The 25,944-nt window shown below is 38.0% G+C and overlaps 1 protein-coding gene across 5 annotated transcripts in view; it reads left to right on the forward strand.

The window, feature by feature from the left end:
* Positions 1-25,944, forward strand: part of CERS6 (ceramide synthase 6) — a 303,555-nt gene that overhangs the window by 81,687 nt on the left and 195,924 nt on the right. For all 5 annotated transcript variants that reach the window (XM_070580068.1, XM_070580069.1, XM_070580073.1 and 2 more), the window contains exons 2-3: positions 6,141-6,246; positions 17,939-18,069. In XM_070580068.1, the coding sequence (XP_070436169.1) occupies positions 6,141-6,246; positions 17,939-18,069 (237 nt within the window). The remainder of the gene's footprint in view (positions 1-6,140; positions 6,247-17,938; positions 18,070-25,944) is intronic.

Here is a 25,944-nt window from a genome sequence, read left to right on the forward strand (position 1 = left end):
CCATGTCCACATCCGGGATCCGAACCAGTGAACCCTGGGCCGCCAAGAAGTGGAACGTGCGAACTTAACCACTGCGCCACTGGGTCGGCCCCACAGGTTTTCTTCATTTTGAACTTATCTCTTTTTGAGGTTCTTGAGGTTCTTGAATCCATATGTTTTTTCTTTTATCAGATTTGAGAAATTGTAAACTATATTTTTTCTAATATTTTCTTCTTCTTCCCTACTGTGTCTCCTTTTTTTTCCTGACACTCAAACTACCCAGGCATTAGACTTTTTGGAATTATTGCACGGGTCCTCAAAGTCTGTTTATTTTTCCTTTTTTTTCTTTCTCTTTTTCAGGTTGCGTGGTTTCTATTGACTTATCTTCGAGTTCACTGAATGTCTTTGCATGTTTTTTCCCCTAAGAGTGGACGTATTTTCTTCACTCTTTATCAACATATTACATTGTATCCTGGATTTTGACAGTTACATTTTGGAGATTCTGGATTTTTTTATATTGCTCTGGAAAGCATTGATGTTTTGTGTTAAGTGGCAATTTGCTTAGCTAGATGCAAATTGTAGCCTGTCGTGCCTGGAGTAGACAGTGGCCTCAGTCTCCTTTCAGTTCTTTAAACCTTGTCTCCTAGCTGCGTTCACTTTTCCTTGTACATACAGCATTCACGGGTCAGCCAGAATCACGCTTAGTTTATACAGAGAATTAGGGGTTGGCTTCTCTGGCTTTTTCCCTTTCATGATTTTCTGGTAACTGTCTATTTTCCCCGGGCTCCTCCCCTGGTTCCTGCAGCTAGAAAGAGAGTGTGTTTTCCTATCAAAGTTTTATCTGCTGCTGTGATTGTCTGATCTCAGAGTAGAGCTGTGAAAAAAAATAAATAAACAGACAGGGAGCTCGCTCTCTGCTGGTTTCTGCTCCAACTTTTGACTCATCTCCGAAGTCCGCTTGCTTTTATTCAGTCTCCAGAGCCCTCAGGAAGTTTTGTTTTGTTTTGTTCAGGGGAGTCGGGATGTTGTACAGAGTTTTGAAAGATGAAAAATCAATTTGCTGTGAGCTCGCTCCCCCACATCAAAAACAGAATACCCCTTGCAATTTTTTTTAATTGAAATCTTTATTGAGATCGTTATAGATTCACATGCAGTTGTTAGAAGTAATACACCAAAAGTCCACACTTTACCCAGCTTCCCCAATGATAACATTTTGTAAGCCTATAGTATAATGTCACAGCCAGGATATTGATATGGATACAATCTCTTGAACTTCTTCAGATTTCCCTAGTTGTACTTGTACTCATTTGTGTGTGTGTGTGAGATTTCATTCTATACAATTTTATCACATGTAGGTTTGTGTGTCCACCACCCAGCCTTCCAACCACACTGTTTTGAAAAATTTAGGAAATGCTAGAATTAGAAAAGACTGAAAGTCTCTGGCCATGCTCCCCAATGAAGATGACTGCATAGTTTTATGTAATTAGAAATGACATTTGCCCTGTGAACATCTATTTTTTTTATTAGTCTCCTTTCCCATATTGCAGACATGTTTGAGTGCATTCATCACTCCATGTTTTGTGTGTGCCTTTAGCCACACCACAGCCCGGGGTTTACCTCAGTGCAGAGATGTTCAATTCATGTTTAAAATACAAATCCATGTTGCACAGTAGAATTGAAAAGTAGGAATGTCTTAGGTGTTTTTTCTGCTTTTAAATGGAGACTAGTATTTTTGAAAGCTTACATCCTTATTATATTTACTTTCAAATATGTTATTCTACATGAAAATACTTCATAGATGTTTGATCTTTTGACGGTGGTGTTGCTGCTTTTGATAAAAAAGTAATTAGGTGAGCGTTTCCTGGTAGAGGTAATCATCACAGCTTGAAAGTACGTATTTCCTTTCATCCATTCTATTTGTAGGTACTCTCATCTGGCCCCTCTCTGTCTCTGTCTCTCTTTTAAGACAACCCTTTTGAAAGGCATCGTTTGTGAACTTACTTCTGTTAGAGCTAGCACTGGAAAAGAAATTGTCCAGCTTTTCTCTAATGGATCATGACAGTAGGTGATAAAATTATGGTCATTGTGCCATGAGTTTTTTTTGTTGCCTAATATGCTCTCTGAAAAAAAAAAAATATGCCAGCAGTGATTCACAAATTCTTTGGAGAATGAACACAAACAAAATTTCTATATTTTCATCTACCTTATTAGGAAGATGAAGAGAGTTTCTTCTCTCATTTGGGATTTGAAATTGTTTTCTGCCTATCTTCTGAAATTTGTTAAATCTAGGAAATTAAGTGTTTGGCTATCCATACTAGATAAGTTGAAAAGAGAACACCTAGTGAGGGGTTGGTGGAGCCTACACAAGTTCTCTCTAGGGCAGCTTTGACTTCATGGGGACAATGGGAATTATAGAAATAGCTTCTCGTATCAGAGTGATCAGTCTTCTAGCCTTTGAGTCCCAAATGAGGACCCTGAGTGGATGTGGGTATTCAAGGGGCTTAAAATGTACAGCTTCTGTGGAAAAGATAGGAAGGGCACCTACCACTGTATTTTAGCTGGTTCATTCATTCATTCATTCATTCATCAAATATTCATTGATTGCCCACAGTATGCCAGGCATGTACATAAAAATATTCTATGACATAGTAACTTATTCCAGAGAATTCAAGTGGTTTGATTTATTGTGCATACTCACCATGGGCCATTTAAAAAATGTAGAGAGCGTCAACCTTTAAATTGACTTAAATTCTGTTAAATTTGTCTGTCACTCCTTGCACCCAATCCCTACCCCCAAATCGTCAGAATTTGGAACTTAGCCTGTCTAGTAAATCAAGATGGGGAGCTGATGATAGCATTGACCTTTCTGGGAAAGAAATATGCCAACCTCTGCTTCCCTTCCCTTGGAGGCAGAGGCTTCTCACCTCTCTCACCCTCTGCAAAGTGGAGGTGGTGATAATCTGGCCTCATCTGGCCAAGGGAGGATTAGATGAGCTCATGTGCCAGGCTCCAGAGATGCAGGCTTTCCCTAAAGCCATTCCTGCCTTCCTGGAGCCCACACGCATTAGGGAGAGGGACACACATGTTCATACCAACTATCCTGTGCTAAGTGGGAGCACAGCACGCTAGAGGGCCATGGGGATGGGTAGGGGAGCTGGAAAGGTTTGGGCCCTGAGAGAAGGCCAGGTGTGGATGAGCTTGGAACATGGTGGCATTGCTTGTGTAGACTCAGTGTGGATCCATCCCGGGCCTGGGGCTTGATGATGAGTGTCACTATAGTTTATTGTCCAAATGGGGACACTTTTTTAAAAAAATTATTGTGGCAAGATATCAGACAGAGATGCTTTTTTCCTAAAGCTGGTGCCATTAATAATGATCCTGGGACAACCAGACTGTGAGGAAAAACTGAGGCAAGTGGTCATTCTACCTGATGACCCTTATCTTTTTCAGTTGCCTGTCTTGCTCTCTGGTATCTTCTTTTTTGCTTGATACTTTTAGGACTTGTTGGATATACAAGACTTGATGCAGTGTAGTTGAAGCTGAGTGGGTTGCTGGGCCCAGAGAAGTCATGGAGTGTAATGCTATGGTGTGAAACCGTACACATGGCTCACATCAAAGATTTTAGACAAAGAGACCATGTGACATTATGTTTTAACATATATATGTGTTTGTATACACGTATAATTTATGGACATGTGTAATTATTACTATAATTTTTTACATATGAAGAGATTGAGGCACAGAGGGATTAATTTCTGTAGCTAGGGTTCCACAGCCAGATAGTAACAGAGATGACTCCAACACTATCCTTTGGACACTGCTTTAAAAATCTGTTTACAGAGCGTCATGTTTATTTGATAATTTTGATTATCAAAATTTGATGAGTTTGGTGATCAAGGGGTTTGCCTTTTTCAAGATGCTATTGCACTAGTTCTTGACATTTAGAGAAGAGTTTTTAAAAAGTTGTTTGAAGCTTAAAATGAGGAGGAGAGAGGTGTGAAATGTTCTGTTGTGCAACAGATGCTAAAAAAATTTTTGAATTCTTTGTAAGTTACTAGAGGATGATATCAAAGGTGGGGAAGTTGCTTTTGAGTAGATTCTGCTGACTGAATTTCTTGGCTGTCATACTGCCCCTCCCCACGTATTGTTGTGGGGCACACAGAGGAGGTCTGTTAGCTTGTCAACAGTACTCAAAATAATGGTAGCAACAATGAAAACATATTTACTGAAGATAGCCAGTTGATCAAATTTCTTGACTCTCTCTTGCATATACCCAGGCTCTGTTGCATATTCAGAGATGAAATGATCAGCCTCTGCATTTAGACTCTTCACTCTTTAGAAGAAAGAAGACCATGTGCTAGACCAGGAGGATGTTACAAGGATGATGATAACAAATTCCAAAAGGGAATTCGAACACAGTGTTTCAGAAGTTATGGGAATCGGGAACATGAGAGAGGGCTAGGGAAAAATCCAACGGGGAAGAGTGGAAGGCAACCATTAGAAAAGTTGATTTTGGCTTTTACGCCAAATTAATTTTGCTATTTTACCTTTTTTTTTTCCCCACTTTTGCTGGACTTCATGTCTTTTCACATCCCTCGTTATACCTTGTGATGAAAAGGCAAATAACCACAAAGCAGGAAAGAAGTTCTGGATTCTCTTCTGTGGTCATTACCCATCAAACTTCATTTCTTCCCACTAGCTACAACCATAGCTCCATGATTATTGTTCATAGTGAATACCGGAGTTATTAGAAAAAGATTACACTTCTCTTTAAGAAGGTAGGAGAAGAGGCAATATACCTTAGAAAATTTTACATTAAAAAGAATTGAGAATGCAAATGTTTTGGGAAAAGTCCAGTTTCTAGAAGATTTATGTACTAGGAAAGGGTAGTTGTTCTTTCTTTCTAACTTTGTCCCAGAGGGCCCAGTGAAACAGTATTATATTGCATTTTCCATGTATGTCTTTTCTAGTTTAGGCTTGCATGTACAGTATTCCATTTCCCTGTTTGAATAAATGTCTTCTCTTTAACTTGAAATAGAACTCAGTAGGACATTATGTGGTACTATGTATGCAAACTTCATTAGTCACACTTAAAAAAAAATTCCTTCTTTGTCTGCTCTTCTTTAATCTTATCGACTATTATTAAAGAAGCTTCATGTAAGATTTACTCATGATCTGTTTTGTACATTTATCAATTGTTGCCTTTGGCCAACATTAAATTAATTTGGGTAATACTTTCGTATAATATTATGTTATTTTGTATTAGTAGAAAACATTAAATGTCACTACTGAAAAGAAATATTTATAGAACCTCATTTCCTGAACATTTAGTCTAAAACAACTCTTAAAGTTATAAATGCTTTTTCTTTTTAAAAGAGTTTTAGACATGTCACCATAGTTTTGGGGGCCTCATGCCCTCTGCCTGAACTCCTTCGATGCTTCATTCACATATCAAACACAACCAGAAATCAAGCTAAATCTTCCCATTCTTCTTGACATAGCCATTTGCTTAGGATAAAAACAGTGCGGTTGATGTCTGAAATCATTTCAGACTTTTCAGCTTATCTGAGAAATCATGCTGTTTGACATTCTTCGTTACTTCTTATGAGAAAAAAAGCAAATAACCACAAAGCAGAGAATTTTACAAATCCATGAGGAATTGGAGTTGAGTATAGCACACTTTGATTATGGAGACAAAAATGGCCAATTTTATGACTAGGGGTGATCAAAAACACACTCTACATGTGTAATCAGATGGTTAGTAAACACTTTCTCACAGTGAAAATATAACATGACTGTTGCTAGTCAGGCGTTAGTAAGGAGAGTATAAATTATATCACTTTAAAATCGTGGTTCATTTTGTTTATATATCTTACTTATGCACTTATATTTGTCTTTGGATAGTTTTTTATCGTTCAGTTTCATTGGAACTTGAGGATCAGGAGGTTTAAATGTTTTAAAAGGATTTCTTTTTTACTGTTACTGCTGGGGGACTAAAGGAGAGGAAAAAAGTTGAACCTGCTTTATAGTTACCGACATTGGAATATTGGCAATGTCCACCCATAAAATCTTATCAGCACTTTATTGGGAAAATTGAGTAACATATAACTGATAATAACTATAGAAAGAATAATTTCTGACCCTTTTTTTTTTTTTTTAAGATTTGTAGCCAAACCATGTGCTATAGCCCTCAACATTCAGGCCAATGGACCACAAATTGCCCAGCCAAATGCCATTCTGGAAAAGGTCTTCACTGCGATTACAAAGGTATGATTGTCCTTTTCTGGGATGTGAATTGTCATGACCACCATTCTCAGTCTGCAGTCATTCAATCCCTTCTCTCCTGGCTTTGAGAACTAACTTGCCCAGCCTCATGCTGGAAGGCATGCTTGTGGAAAGCATGCAAGCATTGTGATGAGACCAAAATGGGTGGAAGCTGAAGAAATGTGGGCATGTTTGAGACCTGTTTGTTTACTCTCCAGTTGATTTCGAAAGCTATCTGGGAAGAAGTCTAGATTAGATAGTTATTAGTCTCATTCCGTGCCTCTTTTAATCTGACATGACGTGAAGCACTATGTAAAACAGTTGGATGGCACTTTGCGGAGGTGAGTGGGTAGAGCTGAGGAATGTAAATAATGTATGTGTGAGAAAAAGTGCCCGTTTGCTTTTAGCACCATCCGTATGTTCTCGCAGTTGTGAGACATAGACAAATGTGCACAAAAAGGGGAATAATTGAAGGAGAGAAGAGTTGCAACGTGAAGGAGTAAAGAACAAAGGTCAGGATAGTTCTAAGTTATAGATTCACTGTGGAGAAAGTAGGAGAGGAGGTATTCACTCTTGTGAGAGTTAAAGTCCAAGCCAAGAGTGGAGAGAGGAGAGCAGGGGAGGGGAGGGAGAAGAGATGGGGAAAGGTTGCCCCACCCCCTCTCCAGCTGATAGCTCCATGAGAAAAAACGGGGAGGAAAAAGACCAAAGTCCAAAACCCAAGTCTAAGGCTGTGAGAAAATAAAGCAAATCACAGTCTCCAAATGCCTTTTCTTATATCTTTCTCTTATCTTACTCTTGCATGGACAAGAAGAAAAGAACAGAAGTGTAACATTCTATGAGAAGTATTGTGTATTTGTGTATTAAATGGTTGGTTCATTTTCCCTCTTTGGTTTTTCTGGGAGAGTTACTCATGCGTTTAAGATGTGATTTGACAATGTTAACCAAATTTTATTCCTTTTTTAGAATTTGTGTTGCTAACCATTTATTTCACTTGTCTCTTGTCTTAAAACCATTAATTCCAATATTCAAACACTTTTTAAAAAATTTTATGGTCTTTACCTCTGCCAAAATTCTCTAGGGTTTTTCCCTCTATTCTTTTAAAAATAGTATATTTTTCCTGGAAAAGTGGAATAAAGCACCAGGTGTTTTTTAGATCTCTGCTAGGAAGGAGAGAAGAGTGAGTGGCATTTGAGGAAGAGCTCTTCTGCTAGTTTTGTGGGATGATTTTAGATTGCCAAATTCCACCCTGAAGGGACACATATACTACGGTATTTAAAGGAAGAAAATAATAGGAAAAAACTTGCATTTTCATTCAACATGTCAATTTGCTGCAGTGAAACACCTTTTTCTCTCTAAAAGAGCAGATGTGTAGGGAATTGTCAGGTTAATTTTTTAACGTGATTACAACACATTTGTATTTATCTTGTGAATTACTCTAAATGCATAATAAAATGAGTTTTCTACCCAAATATTATGTCTCCCTTTAGAAATCCTGCAGTGAACATTTTATTTCCCTTGCCTTATGTTTATTATGGTTACTGGCGAAATTTCTTCTATAAAGGTAATAAAAGGATTTTGTAGCCAGGTTGACTGCTCTGGAGAATACTTGCTTCTAGCTACTTTAATGATCAGATTCTTTTAGTTTCCACAGTGATTCTTTTGAAAATTTTCACATGATTAAAGCAGAAGCCTCATGTTTTAAATATAAATGCAGCAAAGTTGGAACTGTTTTTCCTTGAATTCTTTGTAGTTCTCCAGTGTTATTTGTGATATAAGAAAGTAGCAAGTCAGTTGACTGGAATAGAAGTAGCAGGACTTGGGGCGTTTGAACAGTGTCTGTATGTGTTGGAGTGATCATTCAGCATTCTGGCCTTAACCATGCTTTCAAGTGACCTTTGATGAAGGCCATGATTATCATCTTTCAGATGTGTAGGGATGTACCCTCAAAACTTACTACTTACAGGCCTAGCTACGTAATTTGTGGGGACCAGCGCAGAATGAAAATCTGGGGACCCTTGTTCAAAAAGCATGAAAAAAAGAGCCATTAAAAACATAGAAATATAAAGCTTTTCCCTTTCTGCCATTGTCTCTCTCCTCTCTTGTCCTGTCAAGGTGTTATTTTATTTGCTATTTAATGTCATGCTCCCTGAGGCATGGGGATACTCATGGGGCAAGTACAGACCCTCACAAGTGCCTGGGGACCCCACTCTGACTTAAGGCACACACAACCCACTGGCTGGCTATTGGGCTGACATGCCATGCCTTGACCAAGGCAGAGGAGTTGAGGGTAGCTTCTCCCTTTCCATGGGCCTATTGCCCTAACCCGTGGTGGATAGGTGACCTCTAAGTGTATTGAAATCTCTGCCAGGACACACTAGGTATCCAGTTTGGGGGTGGGCAAGACGCTTATCTCCACCGAGTCACCTTCCAAATGCACTGAGGTGCTGCCTGCCCATGGTGCAGATGGCTGCCCCCATGCCCCACCTTGAGAGACCATGGGGTGTGCACACCCAACCCAGCCCTTTCTATGCTTGCACCCAGGGTAGCAGCAGTCACTAGGCAGCAGTGGGAAGGGAAAGGCTGGCAGGACCTGAGGAGCCAGGGAATTAGGTTACCCAGAACTTGTTTAGGGAAAGTGGTAGGACTGTGTGTGAGCCAAGACTCCAAGCCTCTGACACATGCTTCCGCATTCCATTGGACTTCACATTCAGAACACAATTTCCATAACAAAAGTATTAAGAATTTTAAGATAGCGGCCACAGAACTTTAAACCCCAAGTGTGGGCCCTTCTGAATGTGTGACTGCACTAGTCACATGCCCTGACTATGTAGTTCTCATCTGTGAAATTAGCTGATAAATTTGAACCCCTTTATATTCTTCAGCAGTGTTTCCTCTTGAGGTAACATCTGTGTGTCTGTCTCTCTCACTCCCTTCCCCCCCCAATTCTAAAATTTAATAAACATTTCAGAGAATCTACCCCTGTTGCAAAATAATTAGACGCATTGATTTTTTGAGTCAGTCAGACCTGAGTTGTATATTGGAACATCAGCTGTGCTGCCTCCTGCCATTGTGGCCGTAGGCTGTAAGTCTGTCGGTTAGTAAATGAGGGGGAAGCTGTTTGGGCCAGGGGTTCCCACACTTTGCATTAGGATCACCTGAGGAGTTAGAAGCAGATTGCTGCATCCTGTTTTAGAGATTCTGATTCAGCAGACTTGGGATGGGGCTCAAGAACCTGCAACTATGGGTTGTCGCACTCATTCAAATGAACAGAAAGATTGTTTTTCTTTAGTGGGTATTTCTGAGTTCACGTGTCTTAACTGATTTATCCAGAATTATCTAGGCATATATATTCTTAACATCTGAGGATTCTCCTGCCATATTATTTACATGTATCTAAAATCCCAACTACTTCGCTTTTTAAATCAAATCAGTTCCTGAGCCATTGAGCTGTCGATGCAAATAATCCATAACCAATCTATAAATGAAAATTGGGGTGAGTTTATTCTGAGCTAGATTTGAGGACTAGCTTAGCTTGGGGCCTTCCTTCCCCAAGGAAGGAAGGGCACCAAAGAAGTGGGGTGTACAGAGTGGTTATATACCCTCAAAGAGTATGTTTCACATATGATTGAAATGTTCCTTTTACAATAGTCACCAGAGATTGCTCTCTCAGCACAGCGATTGATGGACACACCAGGTAGTAGGTCTGCTGTCTTGGTGGACACAGCAGGAAGCAGATCTGTTGTCTCCAAGGGGTGGTCACAGGTGAGCTGGGTGGTCACAGTGTGGGTGCAGCAATCAATTCCTAGCCTAAGGAGAGATGCTTATCCTTAAGGAAATGCTAGTATGGGGGAAGTTGCACCTTTATCTTAAGGGCATTTGTTCTTGCCTTTGGGACATAGCAAATGCTTAAATCAGATATTCAATGCATGCTCAGTGGCCGTGTCAGGACCTTTTGGACAAACAAAGTCAGGCTGAATTAGGTTTACACCAAATGGCTTCCTCATGTACTCCAATATATCCTATTGCTTGCCATTTGTTTGTCAGAGGGAAGAATATATGTCAGCTATGAAACCAGGTTTTGTGATCCAGAGAAATCATGTCATAATCTACTTTTGGTATGTTTCACTATATTTTAGAAATTACAGGCAGATTTCCTATAATTTGTTCTCCCTCATTCTCCTCCTATGCCTGTCTCCTTTCTTTCCTTTTCCCTCCCAGTACTGATTAGAGTTAAGGTTATTAAAATTAACTTAGATATTTCTAGTATAAAAATGTCTATATAAGTCAGCATTATTTCTTTCTTTCCCTGGAAATGTTTAAAAAAAGAAACTTTATGAGGAACAATAAAAAATACCAATAATAAAACATAAACACAAAAAAAGAAAGAAAAAGGAAAATCTCACAAACTCTATTTTTGGCAAACTTGGAGATACGTTTCTCTGGATTTCAAAATATCTATAAAGGCTAACAAAAACAGCTGGGGTTGGGCGGAAGCCAAGTAGGAGGAAGTGAAAAGGATGAAGTGTGCATGGAGGGCTCAGGGGGGCTAGATTTTAGGAAAAACAGCTCCTGAAGCCAAGGGAGACAAAAGCTTTCTCCACTGTTTGCAGCGCTAGGTAGAGGAACTGGTGAGCAAGGCTGGCAGGTGCACTCCTGGACTCAGTTTAATTCAGAGAAGCAGAGGAGATACACAGAAAGCGACACGGATGGCACATTTGTAGAAAGCAGTCCACCTGGGTGGCAACTACACTACAAGAGAACTTCCCCTGCTCCCCATAACACTAGGGGCTGGTCAAGAAAATCCAACTCATTCAATGATGAGTAATGAAGAAGGAAGCCACCCAGCATCAAAGTGAAGACAAAGAAACTATACCAATGCTTATTAACAAAAATTGTCACTAGAAAAATGAGGCCACATGGCAAATGAAAATTGTGATCAAATATTTTATCATAAATTTAAAAGAAGAATGAAGCAATAACTCTGTGAAGGAAGACCACACACACAAAAAATATAAGAGCTAAAGAAAAAAATAGTTGGTCAATAGGAAGAGATGCAATGTGAGTTGGTAGGTTCAGGAAAAAAGTACTAAAACCATCACAGAAATGAAGACAAAACTGGAAAGAACATAGGAGACACTAGACACTGCAGAAAACTCAGCAAGGAACATGGGAGATAAAAATAATAAAACTGAATTAAGTGAAACAAAAAAAAAGCTACAAATAATTAGATATAAAAGCCAAAACGGTCTAGCATCTGCATAATTGGAATCACTTAAGGAAAAGCAAGGTAGAATAAATATTGAAAGATATAATTCAAGAAAATTTTGCTAAATAAGTGCAGATTTACTTTAACATGTTAGTGAAAATGTAGTAAAAATTGACGTAAGAAGTCTAACACCAAGATTTATATTAAAATTATTAGACTTGAAAAGTGAAAGAAATAACTCTTTGAGTAGCCAAGTAAAGATCGAATCACTTATTTAGGAAAAAATATCAGCATGACTTTATATGTTCTCTATAACAAAATTCAACAGAACAATATTTCCAATATTTTCAAGGAAAATGTGGACTAAGAATTTTGTGTTTAGCTAATTTTATTTTTTTACTGCTGAAGACTAACAGATTTAAACATGCAAAAATTTGGGGGATTGTTCCCAAGAGTCTTTCCTGAAGAAACTATTAACTCATTAATTTCAGCCGACCAAGAGATAACTGGGAATGTTGGTGAGTTTCTAGTATATTTAAACTGTCAAACTAAGCTGGAAGGAAATGTGAGGATTAGGATGACAGAGCAGAATCTGAACATTAAATGCTCTCACAATGTAGAAATGTACAACTAACAGTAGTTTAGAGGGAGGGAAAAGAAGGTGGGAGGCAGAGTAAATTCACTAATTGCTCCTAGTAGCTAGGAGTCAAAACATATCAGTTTAAGCAGCCAAATTGAGTAATAGAAGTGCAGCATATTTAACAATACAAGAGTAAACTCTAGGAAGATAAAATTATTGACTAATATTGGGTGGAGGAGGAAAAGGAAATACACTAGTTTTAAATATTGCTCATGTGGAATTGTTACTGGATGAAAAACAGAAGTGTATTATGGTTATATGGATAACCACTAGAATAAAAAGTACCCACAAAAAGGAAGGAAAATAAAACAATCTATATTTGGTTTGATAAAATAATTTTTTAAAATTTTTAAAAAATTATCAAAACATAAAGCAAAACATAATTAATGTGAGGGAACTATAAACAAGCTTATCAGTTATATCAGTACATAAAAATGAGTTTGACTCATCTAATAAAAAATAGTTCAGGTTTGGGTCACCGAAGTCATAAGAGATCTCTTCAGATAAAGTAATTACAAATATTGAAAATAGGAGTATGAGTAATGTTATACAAGCAAATGTAAATAATAAAGGAAGTAGGGTTTCTATTTTTATGTAAAACTGGGATTCAGGCAAAAAAGGATTAAATGAAATGAAGAATTGGCTTTTTATTGCTAAAGGATACAATTCACAATGAAGACAAAATAGTTATGAATATATATGCATTGAATAACATTGTATCCACATTCTAATAAAAAAGAATGAAAGAAGAAATAATTTAATAGTAAGAAATTTTAATTTACCTCTGTGTCATGACAGATCAAGCAGACAAAAACTATAACAGAATATAGAAATTCTAAGAAGCATAATTAATGAGTAAGATCTAAGAGGTATATTTAGAACCTTATATTCTGAACATAGAGACTATATTTTTTTTAAGTGTCTATTAAATATTTACAAAAATTGACCATTTATTATATGCAAAATGCTAATAAATTTCAAAAACAGGCACAATTTAATAATACTAGAAATCAGAAAAGAGAAAGCCTCTTGCCTTCTTAATCAACTTATGTGTAAAAATACAATTTTACAACATTTGGAAAACAGCGATGATGAAAGTGCTACTCCTATGTATTAGGCCAAAGCAGTGCTAAGATGAAAACTCACACACACATATATATATATAAATAGCTAACCACTTACTTAAACAGTAGAAGGAGAACAAAAAATTAAGGAAGGCAAGCAGAAGGAAGAAATTCATAAAGATAAATGCAGAAATTGAGTGAGGAAAACTACCAAATTGAAAATTAATCCAAAAGTAGCTTTTCTGTTTAATTTTCTTTTTTTACAGAAAGTCACCTAATCCAATAAAGGAAAAAAAGGCACAAATTCATGACATAATAATTAATTACATAGTAATCAGCAGTCACAGAAATGGAGGATAATAAAAAGGATATATTTCTATTAACATGGCAGATAAAATATAAAAACTTGGATAAAGTGTAAATTATTCCAGGAAAATATAATTTACCAACTATAATTTGTTTGATAAGTGTGTATATGTATGTGTGTATGTGTGTGTATGTGTATGTATGAAGATCAAAATCAAAAAGCTAAACTGCAAAAAGTACAAAGCTCAGATGCTCTCATAAGAAAGTTCTAACACAGCCTCTTAAGAGCAGATAATTCCAATGCTATTTTAAACTATATCAAAGCATAGAAAATTCAGAAAACCATCCAAATTCTCTTTTTATGAAGCAATAAAACATTAATATCAAAGTCTGAAAAAGATTTCACCAAAAAATAAGACTAGAGACCAATTGTACTTATTAATATTGAAAAATCGCAAATAAAAAATTAGCAAATGGAACAGAGCAGCACATTAAAAGAATTATTCATCATCACCAAATAGGGTTCGTTTTGGAATCCGAGTCCTTCCCTGTCTTCAGTGTTAAAAGATTTATTTATATAATTTATCATATTAATTGATCTAGGGAGAAAAAGTACATGATCATCTCCATGGAAGCTGAAATCTAACATAATTTTGGTTAAAATAAAATTATCTAACTAGGGATAGGTAGTTTCCTTTCCATGATAAATACGTTTGTATATCCGCCCCAGATCTGGCCTTTGCTTAGTGAGAATCATAGCAATATTTCCACTGAAGTCTGGAACAGATAAGGATGCTTGTTATAACCACTGTTCTCCATTGTGCTAAGTTGTACACTGAATTAGCAAACAGATAAGAGAAAGAAAATAAAGGCATAAAAATAAGGAAGGAAGAGGTAAAGCTATTGCTCTGTGAAGATTTCTTCATTCATTCAAGAACTATTTATTGAGTCCCTACTATATTCTAGGTATTTGTGAAAAAAGATACTAGAAATTTCCCTTGTTTATAGAGTTTACGTTCCAGTAATATGCTATTATATGACTGTATAGCAGGAAAATTAAAGGAATCAAGTGAAAAACTACCACAAACAATATGAAATGTTATTGCAAAATTAGTACCTATATATATATGCAAACTAAAGTAGTTAGAAGATAGAAGAAAATTCCTTACAATAAAAACCGAAAAGATAATATCCTAGGAATAAATATAACAAGGATGTGCAAGGCATGTGAGGAAAACTTTCAAACATTTTGGAAAGAAATAAAAGACAAATTGAGTAAAGATATTAGTTCACTCTATATTAATTTAAGAACTTGGTATAATCTCATTTAAAATACCAATAGACCATTTTTAAATTTTGAAACTAGACAAGCCAATTCTAAATTTCATAAAGAAAAGTAAATAAAGATATCTGAGTAAGCTAACTATATGTACTGGCACATGAGCAATAGAACAATGGAAGAATGCATTTGATTTCTCATGAGGAGGTGAACAATGGTACCAGGCTATCTGGGTGGCCATTTGGAAAGAAAGTTAGATTCATACCTCCCACTGTATACCAGGATATATTCCAAATGCAATCACTATTGAATGTAAAAATCAAATCTGTGAATGTATTACAATCCAGACTATAAATGGGAGAGAATTTCTTGAACATTTGGGATAGGGAAGGCTTTTCTAATTATGACCCCAATTCGGAAGCTGTAACAGAAAAGATTGATAAATTCCTGTTTTTTAAACACTTAGACAAGTGAAAAACACCATAAGCTAATTCTAAAACAAATAGACTTTGGTACAAAGTGTGCAACCTATGGTACAGGTTTAATCACCTTAATAAATGAAGAAATTCTACAAATCAGTAAATACCTACAAATCAAGGAAAAAATGTGCAATAGATATGAAAAGACTGTTCATAAAAAGGAAGTACAGATGTATTTTAAGACACATGAAAAGATGCTTCTCATAAAAAGAGAAAATCAAATTAAAAATATAATGAGGGTCTGGCCCCGTGGCCGAGTGGTTAAGTTCGCGCGCGCTGCAGGCGGCCCAGTGTTTCGTTGGTTCGAATCCTGGGCGCGGACATGGCACTGCTCATCAAACCACGCTGAGGCAGCGTCCCATATGCCACAACTAGAAGGACCCACGACGAAGAATATACAACTATGTACCGGGGGGCTTTGGGGAGAAAAATGAAAAAAATAAAATCTTTAAAAAATATAATGAGATACTACTTTCTTTTTGTGTGTCTGTGAGGAAGATTGGCCTGAACTAACATCTGTGCCAATCTTTCTCTATTTTATGTGGGATGCTACGACAGCATGGCTTTACCACGAGTGTTAGGTCCATGCTTGGAATCCGAACCTGCGAACTCTGGGCTGCCAAGGCGGAGTGGGCGAACTTAACTACTACGCTACTGGGCCGGCCCCGAGATACTACTTTTTATATATTAGACTGGAAAAAAATGGAAAAGTCTGATAACCTACTCTTTTGATGAGGCTTTGGGAAATGGGCATTCTTGCTTGTGAGAGTATATATTGGTAAAATCATTCATGAGGGTAGTTTTTTAATGTCTAAATAAATTGAAGTTGCATAGACTTTGATTTCCAATGTTTGCTTTCAACATTTTATCCCTGTATATATGCTTGTATAAAATGACCCAGGGCGAGGTTATTTATTGCAGCATTGTTTTTAGTAGCAGAAGTGTGGGAGCTTCTAAAATGTCCGTTAATCGGGGACTGGGTAAGTAAATTATGGCATATCCTTATAGTTCTACAAAAAGAGGACATTCTTTATATTTTGATATGGAAATATTCCAAGGTACATTGTAAAGTGAAAAATCCAAAGTTTAGAATGATGTGTATACTATGCAACCATTGTGTGACAAGGGGGATGTAAGAATCCATATTCAAGTTTGCCTGTGTCTGCACAAAGTAACTCGGAGAGAAACTGATTTAATAACTGGTTACCTGGTAGGAAGGGGAGAGTAGGAACTGAGAGAGCAGTAAGAACAAAGTGGGAAGGTAAGACTTTAGATAATTTAAAATCTGTGAACTATGTGAATATTTTCCCTATTCAATAAGCTTAGAAAATAAATCGAAATAAAAATGAATTCCTCTAAGAAAATGGCATAGCCAAGATATATTGTAGGTTGTGAATTTTCTCTCTCCCATATTTTTTAATTACAAGAGACACAAAAGGAGCATGTGGATGGTGTTATGACTGCTGAAAAACCACTCAAAGTACATGCCTCACTGAAAGTTGGGAAATAATTTTCACAGACATAACCTCAGCACATTTTATACCCTCAGTCATAACACCAAGGCCATTTGCTGTGTTTTCTGTATGTCTGACACCTTGAATTGCTTGAGATGCTTTAAAAAGTTGCCATATGGACATTCCACCTGTATAACTTGAAAGCTGGTCAGCCTGCCTTTCCCTACCCCATTTTTGGTTATTTCTTCTGATCATTAACCTCTCATTAATATTAAAGCAAAGGTGGAACAAATGAAGGAATAGAACTGAACTGGCTTAGGTTTGCTGTGGGGCAGGTCACCCTCACGTGATTGTTGGCAGGATGCTCTCTAAGACAGTGAAGAGACGGGAGGGGTAGGGAAGAGGAGAACTAACATTTACTGAGTTTTACGTTTGTTGTTACATTTGGTCCTCACCACAGTCCCATTTAGCTGGATAAATAACCCCCCCTTTTTTTTTTACAGGTGAGGAAACTCAGGCTCAGAGAGGTCATTAGAGGGAGGAATTGAATCTGTCTGTCATCTCCTAAGGTTATAGAAATGAGTCAGAGACAGAGAAATATCATCATATAGCAAGCATAAATAGGGTCTCTTTCCACTTCACCAAGTTTGCTTCAAGTAATGCATAGTTGTTGTAAAAGGTTGACGGGGATCCGGCCAAAAGGAATGACCAAGAAAAGGAATAGAAGAGGAATGTGTGAAGAACAGAGGAGAGGGAGAGAGAAGAGGAAGAAAGAGAAAACATGTTTCGTAGTAGAATTAGTACTTTAGTTTAATGGGAGGTATTTTGGGATTATTCCATGTTTTTTGTCTGTCCTATGTTATCCTCATTGTGATAATTGGATATAGCATTTTTTCCTGAGAAAGTGAAATATTTGACTGATGCGTCTTTGCAAATTCACCATCACCTAACTCCTTTCCTTGAAGGCTGATGAAGCTGACTCAGCCAGTTGTCTGTTCTCTTGAATCTTCGTTGCTGACAAGAAGTGCAAGCATTAGAGCAAGATTGATATTTTTTCAATATTGTTTCATAATGAATAACTTTTCTTGTCCTAAGTGGTTATGTTCATGCTGCTAATGGAAGGTCTAGGTCCTCAGCAGTAAATATAGAAATCTCAGTAGTAGATATTAATATTAAATAAAGGGAGAAAAGTCTCAAATATAGACAAGGGCAGATCTGTTGATGGTGAAGATGAAAATGGTTTTCCCGGTACTCTGTTTCATAGCATCCTGATGAAAAGCGGTTGGAAGGTCTCTCCAAGCAGCTGGACTGGGATGTCCGCAGCATACAACGCTGGTTTCGACAGAGACGCAACCAGGAGAAGCCAAGCACGCTGACGAGGTTCTGTGAGAGCATGTAAGTTGCTGTTTTTCTTTTTGATAGAAAAACCTGCCTAAGTACTCAGACCATCCTTGAGGTGAAAACAATGGCTCAGTGCAGGCTCCAGCAGCTCCTAGAAAGCTAGAAAGCATGTCATCTGTTGGAAAAATAGTCCATGAAAAACTGGAGGATTAACAGTTTGTAAGAATTTGTGATTTCCACTTTGGATGCAGTAAATGCAGTTTGTTTCCTAATGGAGTTCCTACAAAGCAGGCAGATTATAGGGGCCTACGGTGGCATTTTCAATCAGCCCCCTCTGAAACACAGCGCTGAAAGTCATTACTTTTATAGTTTGAATTTTAATAGAGGGGACTTTGCCAAGATGTTCTTTCCACTGATAAAAGCTGAGAAACTGGGATATATTGTCAGAGGGTCATGACGATGTCCTATATTCCTGGAGATTTAAGAAATGGCTATATTACATTCCTGGGTGAGTTTAATGAAGCATTACTTGAAGGTGGGGGATGGAATGAATGTCTCTACCATTTCTGAAATGTGAACTTTATGGCGTATAAATTATGTATAAATAAAGCTGTTAAAAATAATAAAAGACCCACAGAGAACTCTTCTAGCACAGTGATCTTTTGAAGTAGTGACACTCAATATGCTTATCTCTAGGAAAGTTAGAGAAAGAAATATAGAAGCATTGAGCACATCCTTAACAAAGGGAAGATTCTGCCTCGAGACCCATTACTCTGTTTGGTCTTTATCCCTTGGGATATGGCTGTGCCTTTGTCTAACAGTCCTTTCCTTTGGGACCTTTTTCCTGGCACCTGGTCATTTAAACAATAGTGCTGTCAGTGTAGCTCCCTTTATTGCAGGCTCCTTCTATTTGGGGTTAAAGTTGCACTTTTAGATTTAGCTTTCAATTATGCCAAAAAAGCATTTTAGCAATTGCAATCTAAAGCTTAGAGGGAAGCCTAATGTTATAGGAGAAGTGAGTGAGAGGCAGAATAATATCATAAATTCCTAGGGCTAGATAAACATGAGGGGCACAAACAGGGTCTTCAGGAGGTCAGATATTTATAAAATCTGGAAAAACCACCTAATAGTTGAAATCTGCAAAGCCCTTCCTATAACTTCCTGAACTTAGTGGCAGTTTATGAGACAAGGATTTATACCATCTGGGCTACTGATCAAAAGCTAGAATTGCTTCCTGGCCTGGCCCTGTCACATACGCAAAGGGCCTGGACCCCATCATTAAGCTGTGGGTCTGAGCAGGGGTGAAGTTGGGTCTAGGCACATGCCCACATGCTGAAACTCATGTGCCATCTTCCCTTCCTCCAGCTAACTTCTTTGGTAACTCAGTGCTAGCCCTTTCTATGTTATACTGAGTCTACACAAGCTTCTACTCCGGTATGCATAGGAATCAGTCACCTGGATCTCGTTAAAATGCAGATTCTGATTCAGTCTGATTCAGATTCTGATTCATTCTGGGATGGTAGCTGAGACTGCATTTTTAACAAGTTCCTAGGTGATGCCACTGGGCCATGGACCACACTTGGAATAGCAAGATGCAACACTATACCAGTGTCTGTCTTCTCCTTGAATTCTGCTGGTCTTATTTGCACACCACAATCACCAGGATGGTCATAGCTACCATCAGTTAAAAATATTTCTAAGTGGTTGCTGGAGGCATGGCAATGTGAGGGTACAATGAGGGGTGGGGGAGCGATAAAGTATTGATTGTGATCTCTTCTCCCGAGAAGCTCAGTATAATAGTGTCAAGGAGATATGACATAATATCTGAGTGTGTGTGGGTCTATATTAGATATTAAAAAACAACCAGATATGTGTGATAAATGATTGATAGGGACAGTCAGTAACTAAAGATTAAAGGAGAAAGATCAGCTCTAGGTTAGGGCACCCAGGGAAGTTGCTGGGTCTAGAACTGAATCAATACCAGTAGTCTTTGACTGTGCTGATGAACTTTGCCTTGAAACTCTCTTTCTCCCTGGCTTCCGGGTTGCCACTAGATTTTCCTGCCTTTCTGAGGTCTTTCGTTTGCATCATTTATTCTGCATTTTCCATATATCTTTAATGGGCAACTTCTCCAGATTCAGTCTTCAGCCTCTTATTTTCCTCATTCTACCTTCCATTCTCTGTGTAGACGTTATTTCTTCTCAGCAGCTTCTTCCAAAGCCATATGTCCAGTGCAGATGATTTTTCTGAGGCATCATTCTGTCTCCAGCTGGCCACTCTAATTTGCTTCCACTCCTGACTTCCTTCTTTCTCCTGTTGTTTGTTTGCCTTCATTCTATTACAGGCTGGAAACTCAAACCAGTCAGCCACTGAGCTCCATTAGTTCTTTGTAAAGCTACTGCTGTGGCCCAGATCCTTATTGTTCTCATAGGTCTCATTATTTATATCACATTCATAGACATTTTGTTTGCTACCAAAAATAAATAAATTTTCCTAAAATACTACTGTCTCCGTGTTCTGCTGCTTTAAAATCTTGATGATTCTCTGCAGCTGTAGGACAAATATTAGGCTCCTTACCCTGATAGCTGGAGTCTGGCCTTTATCTGGTTGGTATCAGTCACCCAAGTGAGCCCTTCCTTGCAGAGGGCTGTGTTTTCACTGTCTATGCTTCGTTCACTGCTGCCTTGGTTTGTGCTGTGTTCCTGGCACGGAGCACCTACATTCCTCTGCCCTGCCCATTTATCTACTACCTATCCTTCAAACCCCAGGCCCTCTTGGAACTGTGGTGTGACTGTTGGGTCTGGAGTGAGCACTGTTTCTTCTGAATTCTTAAAGTCCTTGTTGTAAGTATGAGTAATTTAATACTGAATCACATGCTTCCTTATATGGTTATTTAACTTAGCTTGTCTGTATATTTTCACCCTAATTGTATCACACATGCTCCTTGAGGGCACAAGAACCACATCTTGTTTTTCTTGCATTCTTCTCAGCCTGTAGCACACATATAGACTCTGCTGAATAAATATTTGTTAGAGGACTGTATGTTAAGATGGCATTGTTTTGGAAGGATTTGCTGATCTAAGTTGGTATCCTGCTCCCCAAAATGAAGAATGCCTAACGTACACTGACTTAGCCTAAAATTTGTCTGAAAAATTACCAAACTGTGGAAAGCTCCAAGACAATTTCAAAGACAGAAATTCAGAGGAAAGAATAGGATGGCAAAGGAGAACATTTAGGTAACACCACGAGGAGTAAAGCAGAATTATATTGGTCTTTGTATGCACATGTGTGTGTTATAGTTATTTGTTCATCAGTATGAAAAGTGATCTGGAAAAATTGTTCCTAACCAGTGATGCTCTTCACAGTCACCTGGCAAGCCTTTCAAAATACTCCTGCCCAGGACCCGTTCCAGGATGTCTGATTCATTGTGGTGTCCAGGTGGGGTCTGGACACGTATATCTTGGAAGAAACACCTTGAGAACTAATGACACACAGCCCTGGTTAAGGAGCACTAATCTCTGAAAAGCAATGACTGCTGTTCAGAAATACTAAAAATCAAATTAGAAAGCAAGACAACACAACTTTGGGTCTTGTAAATCTAGGGCTCAAATGTAAAGATTCCATAGTTTTTCTGTTATATAAATTACTATTTTAGAAAATATAGAAATCCCTTCCGGGGAATTGTATTTCGTCTTTCAGCAGCGTCAAATAGTACCAGTACGCATGCCAAACAGCGCTTGTAATCATCTGCTGGCATGTCCAATTTTTGGCGCACCCATTTAGTACAGATGGACTGAGTAGAAGTTGTTCAGCAAATAGTGTGTTGAAACATTGACGTGATATTTTTTTTTCTTCATACTTGATGTCAGTCATTCACAGCTGTGTTACTTTTGATGAATATTTCTTCTAGAAGCATTTAAATCCTTATTGGCAACTGAAATAGAGATTTTTCAAGAGAGAGTGAAGAATTTATAAAAATGGGATGTCATGTGAGACATTTTAGGAGAAATTGGTTCTAAATGGGAACCATTTAGCTAGGACGTTGTGCTTTGAGGCTGCTGAAGCTTTGTCTTCCTCCTCCAGAAATTGCATCAGGATAATATAAAAATAAATAATATCTGCAATAAAAAATATCTGCAAGATGAAACAGGAAGGGGCAGAGATAAGATGTCAGAATAAATGGCTTCTCTCTCATTTGTACCCTACCTGTGCTCAATATTTTTGAATATTATGCAGTACGTTTAATGGTGCTGGGAGTAAATATTATATATGGCTTTCATTTAAGCAGTCTCCAGTTGACTAGACAGATAAATCTCCCATATGATAACCTGAAAATATAGGACAAGGAACATTCACACTTCACAGATTAGTAGTAATTTATTTGGATTGAATTTTACTCCATATGGAGGCTTGTTGTTAGATGAGGGCCCAAGATTGTCTTTTCTTTAGGCATTCCATTTTAGAGTTGATGCTGATTAAAACTGCCATATTAAAATGCTGCCATATTTTGATGCCTCTGTTCAGTGGCAAGAGACTGACCAAAATCTGGAAACCTTTTGAAATTGTGACTTTATTTTTGCAAAGAAGCCCTGTGATCTTCTTAATTTGTGATTCCATTGACCTAATAATTCCGCAATGAGAAATGAGTGGCTTAAACACTTGCCCTCATGACACCAACTCCATTACTGTTTTTACTTCATAGCTCTTTACTTGGATAAGTCAGCAATGCTGTCTTGTGACCTCAGTAAGAAAGCAGAGCCTAGTAATTGAGAGGGAAAAGGGAGCAGGGTTGTACAGGAGAAAACAAATTGAGTCTCATATTCCTTTATTTCAGATCAACCTTTGATCTGAGGAAATTGTGTGGTGAATATAATCAACAAATTTTCATAACCCAGTCACCTGTTTGCAAAAAAAAGCAACTGAGTATTTGTAAGCTGTTTTAGAACCTTCCATATATTCCACACTCTGGTAAAGGACAAAATTTTGCCAAAGAGAAAATTCAGTTTTGATTGTTTTCTCCATTAGATCATGACGTGAGCATCATTTACAAAGTTTACTGTCCAAGATCTCCTGAAAGGTGGTGCAGTTTTGGAAGGGCAGAATGAGAAAGTATTATCATCTAGAAGAATAGCATCTTCATTTTTTCAGTACTGGGATACACGATCAGCAATGTGTCGATGCTGATCATGAGTCTGGAAAAAAAATCGTAAAATTGGAGGACAACCTCTTAGTTCTTGAGAAGTACAGGGTTGAATTGTTTTGTTGCTGTTATGATGGTGGTAGTGATTTCCCATTAATACAAAATAGTCCCTGAACTGATGAACAACTTCTGTCGTCCAAAGTACAGTAGTGGTAGACCTTATTATTGTTCAGATTTGGTTGAGTCAGTGAATGTCTTGGTGTTCAAGACTACTTTTGACTATTTTAAACGGTCTTAAATCTGTGGGTTATATTCAGGTCAGTTTTAACCTTGGGGCAGGGGTCAGCTGACTTTTCCTGTAAATGGCCAGAAAGTAAATATTTTAGACCACCCGGACCTTGTTGCAATTACAACTCTGCTGTTGTGGCACAAAAACAGCCACAGACAAAGCAAATTTGCATGGCTGGGTTCCAGTACATCTTTATTTGTGGATACTGAAATTTGAATTTGTCATATTCATGTGTCATGAAGCATTATTCTTAAAAAAAATTATTTTAACCCTTTCGAAATTTAAAATTAATTCTAAACTCATGGGCTGTATAAAAACAGATGACAGGCTGGATTTGGCCAGCAAGCCATAGTTTACAAAACCTTGCTTTAGGATTACAGTATTATCAGCAGTTCTTTCAGAGTTTCGAGAAAGAGAATGTGATCTTACAGCACCAGGCACAGTGATCCATCACTCAGTGTCGCCATATAATAGACATGTTAGGACAGTTCTGTAATTAGTGTGCGCATCTCTAATATTCCTGGAACATGGTGCCTTGATGCTATGTAGTTTCATTTCACTCAACCAGGCCCTCTTTGAAGTTGTTAGTATTCTCAAGGCAGTATAACTTTCACTACACAAATTCTGAAGATTGATGAACTGGACTACAGACAGTCTGCTCTTTGCCTTGAGTAAGCTTTTGAAATCTTTCTGCCTCCTTCTATTCCAGACCTACCATCTGTGGCAAGTGAGCTCAGGTTTTCCATTTAGATCAAGCCTCTCACATTCCTTGATGGCATATGGCTAGGCCTCTAATTCATGTGTTCTGGCTAATTAAGGAAAACAGATTTTTGCTAAAAATATCAGAGAGGCCCTACTTTGGCCAGGCTGGCTACATTTTAGGTACTGCTGGTCAGTTTTCTTTAAATCCTGAATTTCCCAAGGTTCTATCGATAATTTTTCCAATAATTTTATTCAACATGGAGTTGGATGGTGATGAGAAGGACGGAGTAGTGTATAGAGGAATGACTGAATTTACTAAAGCCTAATGTTCTTGTTTAATTCTTATCTGCCATTTTTTGAATCTATATGCCATTTCTCTTTGTCTTCTGATCTATTTTAAAGTTATTTATTTCTGATTTAGAACAAAATCATGAAAATCATTACAATCAGCTTGGATTATAGAGAATGTATAAAAGTATAAATAATGTTCATAAAATTTGAGGAAAAAACGGTCAAAAGCCTATCACCTGGAAATAAATAGTTTAACTTTTACTATTTATACAGTATTGTATTCCATAGATGTGTCCACACAAATACACATACACGCTGTGTATCTAAGCTTGGTGCCTGCGTGTCTGAGATTTTTTTATAGACCCTGTCTCATCAGAGGCCTGAAGAAGGCTGTAGAAACATTGTATTTTATGCTTTGTCTCCAGGATCTATAAGTCATTTCCCTCTGAGTGGCAGTACAGTCAGTTGTGCCATAACTTGCCGTATGCATTCCTAAAAATTGCCACCCTATGCACAATTGCACGACAAAACAGCACAACACAGGGCTTATGAGAAAAATGAGTTAGGGGCACAATACTCAAAGACTTCATCAGTGACACGTGAGGAAAAAAAGATAGGATCCTAATAAAAACAGTTTCACACATGTTAAATGGGTAAGAAATACATAAAGACTATAATAAATGTGGCACTTTACCTTGAAAAAGACCTGAAGCTTGCTTGTGAGTTGGTGTTGGTGTTGGTGTCTTAGTTTGCTAGAGCTGCCATAACAAAATACTATAGACTGGGTGGCGTAGCAGAAATTTATTCCTCACAGTTCTGGAGGCTGGAAATCCAAGATCAAGGTCTCGTGGGGTTGGTTTCCCCTGAGGCCTCTCTCCTTGGCTTGCATATGGCCACCTTCTCAGCATCCTCATGTGGTCTTTCCTTGGTGTATGCTCATCCTTGGTGTCCCTTCCTCTTCTTTTCTTTCTTTTTTTTTTAAATGATTTTATTTTTCCTTTTTCTCCCCAAAGCCCCCTGGTACATAGTTGTATATTTTAGTTGGTCCTTCTAGTTGTGGCATGTGGGACGCCACCTCAGCATGGCCTGATGAGCGGCACCATGTCTGCGCCTAGGATCTGAACCAGCGAAACCCTGGGCCGCCGAAGCAGGGAGCCCGAACTCAAACACTCGGCCACAGGGCCATACCCTCCCTTCCTCTTCTTATAAGGACACTAGTCATGTTGGAATAAGACTCCACTTTTATAACCTCTTTTAACCTCACTTACCACTTTAAAGGCCCTATTTCCAAATATAGTCATATTGGGTGGTAGGGCTTTAATGTATGAAATTGGGGTGGGAGGGACACAGTTCAGTCCATAGCAGGGTTGGAAGGGTTAGAGCTCTTAAGTTACTGTGAAGCAGTGGAAGGAGGGTGATCTGAAATCAGAAGGAAAGTTGTAACATTAGATGGATACATCTCATAACACATGTGAACTGAGGTAGCCTGGAGATGTTTGAGGGGGGT

Source organism: Equus przewalskii, chromosome 17 (genome assembly GCF_037783145.1).
Source record: "Equus przewalskii isolate Varuska chromosome 17, EquPr2, whole genome shotgun sequence".
Taxonomy (NCBI): Eukaryota; Metazoa; Chordata; class Mammalia; order Perissodactyla; family Equidae; genus Equus; species Equus przewalskii.